The following is an 11,005-nucleotide window of genomic DNA, read 5'->3' as shown; positions in this document are numbered from 1 at the left end:
TTTCGACACGTGGCGCAAAAAGCCCCTATCTCCAAAGTGGCGTGGAGGAATGAGCAGCCAGAATAGTCTACTTATATATATAGATTCCAATTTAAGGCTTTTTACATGTTTGTTATTTTAATTTAAGGAACTAAAAAAGGCAATTTAAGTGTTCAACACTTAAACTGGCTATCATACAAGAACGTTCTGTTTCTAGGTGATTGTGAGTAGACTATTCAAGAGCTCCAATGAACATCAGCAGGAGGACCGAAAGACTCTACCATCAATGAGACAATAATAATGGTCCAAGACATCCTTAATTAACAACTTTTCTTTTAGCCATGTTCCTAGAAACTTTGTACAGCAACAGTGATAGAATTTAAGTATGTGTTCTGGATTTGTGGTCAATGATAGCAATAGTGATAGAAATTGAAGTTGGATATGCTTGGTTGGTAGACATTTATTGAGAAAATGGAAAACTAGGGAAGAACATTAAAATTCGACGGGTCAACTCTATATTCAACAGATCTTTGATATTTCGAATACCAAACAAGAAGACCAGAAACATGCTGTAGAGAAAAGTCGTGGAAGTATACTTCACACATTGAACCCACAACATGTCTTACATCTATGTGTGTGTGTATAAAATCTCCTCATAACTCAAGACAATGGCGTAGAGGGTAATAGAGAGAAAAAATATGAGAAATGTACCAAACTACCTCCATCCTTACATCATCTTCATCTTCGTCTTCATTTCGTTTCCATATTTCGGTGTCTATGCCAACACACTATCTGCTACAGAGTCTCTCACAATCTCAAACAACAAAACCATTGTATCTCGTAACGAAACCTTCGAGCTCGGTTTCTTCACTCCGGAACAAGTTCACGTTGGTATCTCGGGATATGGTACAGCAAAATCCCTACCAGGACCTACGTATGGGTTGCCAACAGAGACAACCCACTGTCTCATCCCAACGGATCTCTCAAAATATCATCAGACAACAACCTCGTCATTTTTCGATCACTCCTCCGACACACCTGTTTGGTCAACGAATCTAACCGTTGGCACTATGAGATCTCCACTGGTGGCAGAGCTTCTCGATAACGGTAACTTCGTGCTCAGAGACTCCAACAACAATAACAACGAGTACTTGTGGCAGAGTTTCGATTTTCCAACAGATACTTTGCTTCCGGATATGAAACTGGGCTGGGATAAAAAAACCGGTTTAGACCGAGTCTTGAGATCCTGGAGAAATCCGGAGGATCCATCGAGCGGCGATTTCTCGGTTAAACTCGAAACCAGGGGTTCCCTGAGTATTACGTATTCAACAAAAAGTCAATTATCTACCGGAGCGGTCCATGGATCGGAAACCGGTTTAGCTGCGTACCGGAGATGAAACCGATTGATTACATGGTTTACATTTTCGTAGCGAGTAACGAAGAAGTGACTTACTCATACCAAATGACCAAACCCGACGTATACTCCATACTAAGCGTAACCTCGACGGGAAACATACAACGACGGAACTGGATCGAGACATCGCAGACTTGGAAACCGTTGTGGTACCAACCAAAGGACATATGCGACAAGTACAAAACAGTGTGGGAGTTACGGTTATGGCGATTCCAACACCATACCGAACTGTAACTGCATCAAAGGGTTTGAGCGACGAAACGAGCAAGAGTGGGCTTTGAGAGATGATTCAGCTGTTGCGTGAGGAAGACGAGGCTGAGTTGTGATGGTAGAGATGGGTTTGTGGTTCTGAAGAAGATGAAACTGCCGGATACTACGGATACGGTTTTGGACAGAGGAATTGGGTTGAAGGAGTGTGAAGCCAAGTGCCTACAAGATTGTAACTGTACGGCGTATGCTAACACGGAATATTCGTGACGGCGGGTCGGGTTGTGTGATTTGGAAGGGAGGGCTTTTGGATGTCAGGAGATATGCAAATGGTGGTCAGGATCTCTACGTTAAACTAGCGGCTGCTGATCTCGGTTAGTTCTTTCTCCCATGCCTTTTTAAGGGTTTTGTTTTAGTTGAGGCTACCTTAGTTAAGGATCAAAAGCATGTGATCACCCCTTTTAACACTTCTATCTAAAGTGAAGCATTTCTGTGGATGTCTTCACCCCTTTAACATTTACTTCCGGTGGTTGTAACAGATTAATTTCTTTTGGGTCTTTAGACTAATATAATTGTCTGTTGTCCAAGAAATAAGATCAAAGCATGTGATTGGATTGCTTTCTACTAAGTTGAAGTAATAGCATTTAATATTTTTTGCTATTGATCTCAAGAGTTTCAGCTAAGATCACCTAATTGTAGGGGTGTGATACTAGGAAATTTTCAGAATATAAGATATGTGGTTAAATATCCATTCAAATATTAAGATATAAGTTGATGTTTAGATCACTATAAATCCATAATTTTTTTGCTTCAAAAAATCAATGTTAAAACTAAAGATCTATCTAATATTTTTTAATTGCATTACTAAGCGAAGCTACTGATGATTACTATATTAGGCACAAACAGTATATCTCAATATTAAGTATGGTTTAAGCTTAGATTCAACACCAAAAATATTTATATTTAGGTCTAGTATAATGTTTTTATCATAAGTACAAGGGAGTGACCTTTTTTTTTGACAAGTACGTACTATTGTGCCTCGTTTATATTGCAGATGTCAAGATAACAAGCCATGGAAGAATCTTAGGTTCGAGTATTGGAGTGGCCATTTTTCTTCTAATAATTAGTATCATCACCTTCGGCTTTTGGAAAAGAAAACAGAAGAGATCTATAACAATTCAAACACCTAATGGTAAATCAATGACTCATTTTCTTTATTTTGTCTGTAAATTCTGAAAGTTCAAAAGTTTTTGTTTCTGAATGAAACAGTTGATCAAGTGCGAAGCCAAGATTTGCTAATAAACGAAGTGATATTAACAAGCTATAGTTACATATCCGAAGAAAGCAAAACAGAGGATCTAGAGCTTCCATTGATGGAGTTTGAATCTCTTGCCATGGCGACAAACCGATTTTCTGTCGCTAACATGCTTGGACAAGGTGGTTTCGGTATTGTTTACAAGGTAAAAATGATTCATAAATGTACTCAAAATCTATCAATGTACAAGGTTTTCATTCTATAATCGAACATGTCTGTAATAGGGAATTTTACCTGACGGGAAAGAAATTGCGGTAAAGAGACTATCTACAATGTCTCTACAAGGGACTGATGAGTTCAAGAATGAGGTCAGACTAATTGCTAGGCTTCAGCACATAAACCTTGTCCGGCTCCTCGGTTGTTGCGTCGAGAAGGGCGAGAAGATGTTGATATATGAGTACTTGGAGAATCTAAGCCTTGATTCACATCTCTTTGGTTAGTGACTCAAGATAACTTCTATTCTAACAATGTAACTTATTCGGGGATAAGATTAACATGTTTTAAAATTGTGATCGATTTGTAGATAAAATCCGACGCTCTACCTTAAATTGGCAAAAGAGATTTGACATTATCAATGGTATTGCTAGAGGACTTCTTTATCTTCACCAAGATTCGCGGTTTAGAATTATCCATAGAGACTTGAAAGCAAGTAACGTCTTACTTGATAAAAATATGACTCCAAAAATCTCGGATTTCGGGATGGCAAGGATCTTTTGGACGGGATGAGACAGAAGCTAACACAAGGAAGGTGGTTGGAACTTAGTAAGCTATTTGTTTCCATAACAACAAAAGAGTTTTCGTCTTAAATCTAAACCAACTAGAAAACATCATAAAATATGAATTTATTATACCTTATGCAGCGGTTACATGGCTCCAGAATATGCAATGGACGGGATATTCTCTATGAAGTCGGATGTTTTCAGCTTTGGGGTCTTGCTTCTTGAAATTATAACTGGCAAGAGGAGTAAAGGGTTCTACAACTCTAACCGTGACCTTAACCTCCTTGATTTTGTAAGCTGAGAACAACTAAATTTGATATTGTTTCACTGCATCTTATATCGCCATAACACTAAATGAAAGATTCTATATTTTTACGGACAGGTGTGGAGGTACTGGAAAGAAGGAAAAGGGATAGAGACCGTAGACCCAATCATCATAGATTCTTCATCATCAGCACTCCGGACAGTACATGAAATCTTGAGATGTATACAAATTGGTCTCTTGTGTGTTCAAGAACGTGCTGAAGACAGACCAGTGATGTCGACTGTTATGGTGATGCTTGGGAGCGAAACTACGGCTATTCCTCAGCCTAAACAGCCCGGTTTTTGCGCTGGGAGAAGTCTTCTTGAGACCGAATTGTCGTCGGGTACACAGCGCGATGATGAATTGTCAGTGAACCAAATCACCCTCTCAGTCATTGACGCCCGGTAATTTGTAACCCGAGACAATCTGTTTATCCTTCTTAGAAGAATGATTTTCTAGACTATTCATGAATTGTCAGTGAACCAAATCTCCCTCTCAGTTATTGACGTCCGGTAATTTGTACCCCGAGAAAATCTGTTTATCCTTCTTGAAAGAATGATTTTCTAGACTATTCAAGCAAAATAAAAAATACAATAAATGTTTATAACTAAATTTATTATTTATTTTATTATAAAATTTTCAATAACTATCAATAATATTTAATCAAATCAAATATTCTCAATTAATATTTTCTGAAAGGTATACAAAAAGACATATCTAGCCATTCAAGAATGCCCCACATCACATTACCATGCATCAACAAGCATATGATCATTTGGATCTTCATTTTTATCAATGTAACATTTTTGGATGCATTAGAGCCTGGATGCAGTGTTTTAAAAACTTGCCCAAATGACTGAACCGAAAATGTTTTGGGTCATGGATCAATATGGTTTAACCGGATTCAATGAAATTTAACTGAGTTAAATTAAGTTCAATCAAAGAATAAAAATATTAATAAAATCTAAATGCTTCGGTAAATTACAGTTATTTATAATAAAACTTATAATATGTTTATTCAAAAATAATTTTATACTAATCGAAACATAAGTATCAGATATCTAATATCTCACATATATTTTCCGTAGGGATTTTGCATGAGGGGATGATATTTAGTGCTTAATGCCAATAGTATTGTCATCATTAAGAACCAAACTTTTAGCGATATTTCTTAACTTATGCTTAAGAATCTTTCCGTTGCCGTTCTTAGGTAGTTCTCCCATGAACACAACCCTCTTCGGACACATAAAATGAGGCAGATTCTCACGGCAATACTTAATCAAATCACATTCTCTTGTCATGAACTGATCATCACAGTCTCCTTGACTAGTCTTACGCTTTTCTAGAACAACGAACGCACAAGGGGTTTCACCCCACATAGGGTGAGGCATGGCCACAACAGCAGCCTCGAGCACTTTCTTATACTTATAAAGAACATTCTCAACTTCAACACTGTTGATGTTTTCACCTCCAGATATGATAATATCTTTGGACCGATCTTTGATCTGTATGTGCCCATCTGGATGGATCACACCTATGTCTCCCGTGTTGAGCCATCCGTGCTTAAACGCTTCAGATGTAGCTTTCGGACTCTTTAGATACCCTTTCATTAAGCTGCTTCCTTTCATGACAATCTCTCCCATTGTCTTCCCATCGCGTGGGACACTCTCCTGAGTTTTCGTGTTCTTTACGTCAACGTCAGCCAGGGTTAAGATGCCTACCCCTTGTCTTGCCTTCATCTCCATCTGTTGCTTTTCTGGTAGTCTGTTTTAATAGTATAAATATAAATGTTAAATCGATTTTAATAACATTTAACATGACTTAAAGCATCCACAGTGGGCAATTCTTATGAGAGAATCTCATGATAAAATTAATAAAAAATGATATAGTAGGAGAATTTATGAGATAAGTTTCTTTGTGAAGAGACTCTCATCAAAATCAAGATACCTCAAACCAACGTGTCATTTTAACATTGAACAAGTTAATTTGTTACAACTAATTTTAATTATATAAATAAATAATTTGATCAAAAAATATAATTAATAATTTTTACTAAGAAACTCTTTTTGAGAGAGTCCAGTAATGATGCTATTATAAACTTTTTGTACCAACGAATATATATTACCTGTTCCACTCGTCATTCCACTCACAAAAGAGAACAGCACCAGTGGCCTCCGTGAGCCCATAGACATGCAGCACTTGAAAACCGAGCCGCTGAACTTTCTCTACAAGGGCAGCAGGAGGCGATGAACCTCCGGTCAAAACCTGAACCGGCCTGGACCTTTGTGACATGTCAAGTGGATTTCCTTGAAGCAAAATGTTGAAGACTGTAGGAACACAACACATATGCGTCACGCCATGCAATTCTATGTTTTTATAAATCTCCGGGGCAGACACATGCCTGATACAGACGTTGGTGCCCCCACGTGCTGCCACCGACCATGTGAGATTCCATCCGTTGCAATGAAACATAGGCAGAGTCCAAAGGTAGACCGGGAATGTCCCCATTTCCCAGCCCATAATCACGCTCAGAGAGCTCAAATACACTCCACGGTGGCTAACCACCACACCTTTTGGTTCGCTCGTGGTACCCGATGTGTAGTTTAACGAGATGGGATCCTGCTCGTTTTGAATACGGAACATACGTGCAACCAAGGAGGACGAAGGTTCTCCCGTACGGATGAGCCCCTCGTAGTCTAACTCATTGGACGAAACCCTCTTAGGGCAATCAGGCTCGTCAATGAATATGACCAGCAGGTTCAGCTGTTCTTCGTCGGGTAGTAGATAGAGCGCGGCTCTAGCTAAGGTCTCTAGGTTGCGGTCTACGAATAATATCTTGGACTGTGCGTGGCGGAAGATTGCGGCGATGGATTTTGCGTCGAGGCGGGTGTTGATAGGGTTAAGGACAGCTCCAGCCATGGGAACAGCGAAGTGCATCTCATATATGGCCGGTATGTTTGGGGCAAGAACGGATACCTAAACACATATTTATGTCATGTCTCATAGTCGTATATCCAAGTTAAAGTGAAATAGAATTATTTCTTATATTCAGATTTGTTTGATAAAACCTACTATACATAATAAACTTTTTTTGAACAAAACATAATAAACTTTAAATAAACAAATAAAAAGATTCGTTGCAGAGAGAGACATACGACATCATTCTTGGCGATGTCAAGAGATAGGAGAGAAACAGCGAGACGACAGCAACGGTCATAGGTCTGAGGCCATGTGAAACGAGTTTCTCCATAGATTATGGAAGTTCTATTTGGATAACATTCTGAAGCTCTCTTCAAGAACGTTATGGGCGTTAGAGGAGCGTTGTTTGCTTCACATAACCTCAGATTGTCCATCTTGTTCTTCTTAGTGTATATTTATGTTTTGTGTCGGTGTGAGGGAAGATACATGTAGATCTTATATATAAGTGTGATCTGGCCCTCTCTCTCCCCTCAGCAGCAAGTGGTTTTAAGGTGGGAAGTTGACATTTAATTTAAAGTGTTCAGCAGCCTCAATTGTTAGCACTACGCTATCACTTGGGCGTATAAACCGAACTGAAAAAATATACCCAAAACTTTCAAATATTCAAACGATTTTATTTTTAGAACCGAGAAACAAACCAAATTAAATCGTGAACCAATGTGTATCTGATTATCCAAAACACAGTTTATATACTTCAAATATTAATTCTATTTAATTTTAAAAATTACAAATATTCTAAAAATACTAATTTTTTTTTTTGAAACACCGCTTTCATTAAAACTTAAACATTCGGGCTACACTTTGAAGAAGAAGTAATCATGGCTCCACTAACAGTACAAAGCGACAACAATATAACATAAAAGATAAAAGTAGAGAAACCTCTTGGATAAATTGACAGCGAATTCTGAGTAAGACTCAAATGCGTCGAAGTAAAGTTCACGGCAAAGCCGGAAAGTTGAAACTTAGTCACTTTGAATCGTGACGTTGATAGACAATCCACACCTCGGAATATCGTCGAAACGAAATCCGTTGCATCTTCAGGCCCCGTACAGACCGCTCCACAAGATAACAAAACGGTTAGAGATTTTGACAACTTCATCTGCTTTGTAGCAGGAGGGACGACTCTTCTCATGGAGAAGGTCTTAGATGGTGGTACTGGTGAATCCACTGGCACCCACAAAAATAAAGATCGCTTCTGAATTGAAGGATATAACGTTGCGTTCACAATAGTTTGGATCAAAGGTTCGGTGAATCCATCGAGACTCATTGAAAAACTATTAACTATAACCAAAAGCAAAAGATAACTTCTGGGCTTGGACCTCATCTTCAAATTAATATTTTGAAAGATAGAGAAAGGACTGACACCTTTTGAAAATGACTTGGGCCTGGCCCATATAGAGGAAGTGGAAGGGCTGATGTCAGCATCACGTTCAACAGATCTGAGCTTGCGCAGTGTGCGTGCGGCGAAATTAGGGCACACCTCGTCGGCGGGATGAAGGGTGGTGGCGCAAGATGGAGGAGAGGGGGCTGTGAAGATCGAAAAGTTAGGGATTAAGCAGCAACCGGAAAGAGATACGGAATCCCGTTTGTAACATGAAGTTGAAGAGCTGCGGTGGCTTGAGGCGTTCTTAAAGTCTGAGATTTGAGCTTTATCTGAGAGTAGCTCAGATCCAAAGAAATCCATGGGACTCTTCTCAGATCTAAAGCACAGTGGAAGGTTAAACTCAGTGAAGGGAAGGAGGTGAAGTGAGGCGCCATTTGTGCAAGCAGAGCGAGTTGCAGGTCTGTTGCAGAGAGAGGGCCATCCCTTCCGTGGGTCGAGGTGGGGAGAGGTGGTATTTGTACCGCGTTTCCAGGAGTCCCCGGTGAAAGATGCAGGTCCGGTGGTCTCCAAAACCCGAGCAAAGACCACGAAGGTCTTCTCTAGTTTTGAAATTTCCAGATCCAGAATAAATGATTGAGTAAAGGCAGAATAAATGATAGAACGAGAGCTTTGACTTGTAGCAATAGAAACAATGAGCAAGATTGAGTAGAGGCGACGCCGGCGAGCTCTCGCTCTACCGGCGTCGAAGAAACACGACTGTCTTGGTAAGCGCGTCAGAGAGAGAAATGGGACCGTTTTTTTCTTCTTTATGATATACAACTATGCATATATAATTATATATAAAGAGAGAGAGAGAGAGAGAGAGAGAGAGAGAGAGAGAGAGAGAGAGAGAGAGAGAGAGAGAGAGAGAGAGAGAGAGATCTAAAAATACTAATTATAAACCAAACTATCCATAAAAATATTTTAATCTGGAGCTATAAAACCAACCGACTGTAAAATGAGGTTCAATTTGAGTTTGAATCCTATCAATTTTTCGATCGGTCCTATATTTTTAAAACAAAAAATAAAATCGAACCAAAGTCAACTGAATGATTACCCAAATTTCTATAATATAATTGATATACTTTTAACCAGAATATGTTTTATCCAAAACAATTAAATTATCCAAATTATCTAAATTTTTAATCTAGCTAGAAATATGATATTTAAATCCAGAAAACTCCATTTTCTTTTACTTTTTTTACCCGAATTAACCTAAAAACCATAACCGAATGAGATCTAAATTATCTTGGATATTAGGCGGTTTTTAACTTTGTTATCCAATTCGAACCAAAAAGCAAAATAGTCAAACCAAATTTTTTAAATACTCGAACGGATCCTAAATCTGTAACCATAAAAACCAAAAAGTCAAAAGAACCGAATGAGAACCAAACCAAAAACCAAATGCTCACTCTAATCCGGCATGGAGTCAAGGATCATGTACAAATAAAAAAGACAATAACATTCTTTTTTGGTCAACTTTCTTCCTCTAGCAACTTATGATAAAATAGTTCACTATAATTGTTTTTAGTGTTTTCTAATCCAGAAAATGCAAAATAATATGACTTGCCTGTATTAAGGAAATCATGAGCTAAAGTTTATTTTAAAAAAATTCTATCTGTTTTTAATAGAATGACTGTTAAGGTTTTATTATCATAAAATTACGAAAATATAATTAAGTTACATGATAATTTCATCTGTAGGTCTATTAGTGACATTTTGTCCTCTTGAAAAAGTTATTAAAAGGTGAAATCTTGGGTTTAAAGAATGTCAAGCACATCGATAATTTATATGGAGGAGTCAGTGAAAACTCACATTCGAGGAATTAGGATCGATGCTCTTTAAGAATGCGAGTCGGGGTCCACGGACGAATTGTCGCAAACACATTTTATGTAAGAGTTATTCTTGGGTTCACCCCTAGAGTGAACCTAGAGGTTCACTCAACCAATAGAAATCACTCATTTCACAATTGATATCTTTTAAAAAAGGAAACAAAATATTGTCAAGTTATATTATGTTTTTTAAAATAAATAAAATGAAAAAATAAAAATAATAGTAGTTAAAAATGATTTAAAAATATATTTTTAACATCTTCGAAAAAAATAAACTCTAAACCCTAAATCATAAACCCTAAACCCTAAATCATAAACCCTAAACCGTTAAGTATACCCTAAACCCTTGGGTATACGCTAAACCCTTGGGTATATGCTAAACTCTTGTATAATCTTAAACTCTAAACCCTAAACTCTAGTATATGCAAAAAAAATTAGATATTTTTTAATGCCATCATCGAAATACTAAACCCTAAACTCTAAACCCTAAACCCTTAGGTAAATCATAAATACTTGGATAATCCTAAATTTTAACTAAAAAAACTAAACACTAAAACAATAAATCTTAAAAATACTAAAACCTTAATCTTAATCCCTAAACTTTTTTTAGGATTAAGGGTTTGGTATTTTTAAGATTTATTGTTTTTAACGTTTTGACGACGGATTTAAAATATTTTAATTTTTTTTTGTTGCATATATTACTACTTTTATTTATTTTTAACATTTTTTATTTTAAAAATATAATATAACTTGATAATATTTTGTTTCCTTTTTTAAAAGATATCAATTGTGAAATGGGTGATTCCTATTGGTTGGGTGAACCTTTAGGTTCACTCTAGGGGTGAACCTAAGAATAAGTCTTTACGTAATATGCATGGTTTTTAGTGTCAATA

General features: G+C 37.4%; 1 protein-coding gene and 1 pseudogene across 1 annotated transcript; one reads left to right on the top strand and one right to left on the bottom strand.

The window, feature by feature from the left end:
* The first annotated feature begins 666 nt into the window (after positions 1–666).
* LOC130497650 (receptor-like serine/threonine-protein kinase SD1-6) lies at positions 667–4,454 on the top strand (annotated as a pseudogene).
* Positions 4,455–5,045: 591 nt separating this feature from the next.
* On the bottom strand, positions 5,046–7,311 carry LOC108816663 (probable acyl-activating enzyme 12, peroxisomal). Its single transcript, XM_018589228.2, has 3 exons — positions 7,094–7,311; positions 6,064–6,914; positions 5,046–5,702 (listed from the first exon to the last, which is right to left on the bottom strand). Exons 1-3 carry the CDS (start codon positions 7,289–7,291, stop codon positions 5,051–5,053), a joined length of 1,701 nt encoding a protein of 566 aa, XP_018444730.1. The 5' UTR covers positions 7,292–7,311; the 3' UTR covers positions 5,046–5,050.
* Positions 7,312–11,005: the final 3,694 nt, after the last annotated feature.

The sequence above is a fragment of the Raphanus sativus genome, chromosome 7, assembly GCF_000801105.2.
Source record: "Raphanus sativus cultivar WK10039 chromosome 7, ASM80110v3, whole genome shotgun sequence".
In the NCBI taxonomy this organism is placed as follows: domain Eukaryota; kingdom Viridiplantae; phylum Streptophyta; class Magnoliopsida; order Brassicales; family Brassicaceae; genus Raphanus; species Raphanus sativus.
This window is presented reverse-complemented; position numbering and strand designations above follow the sequence as displayed.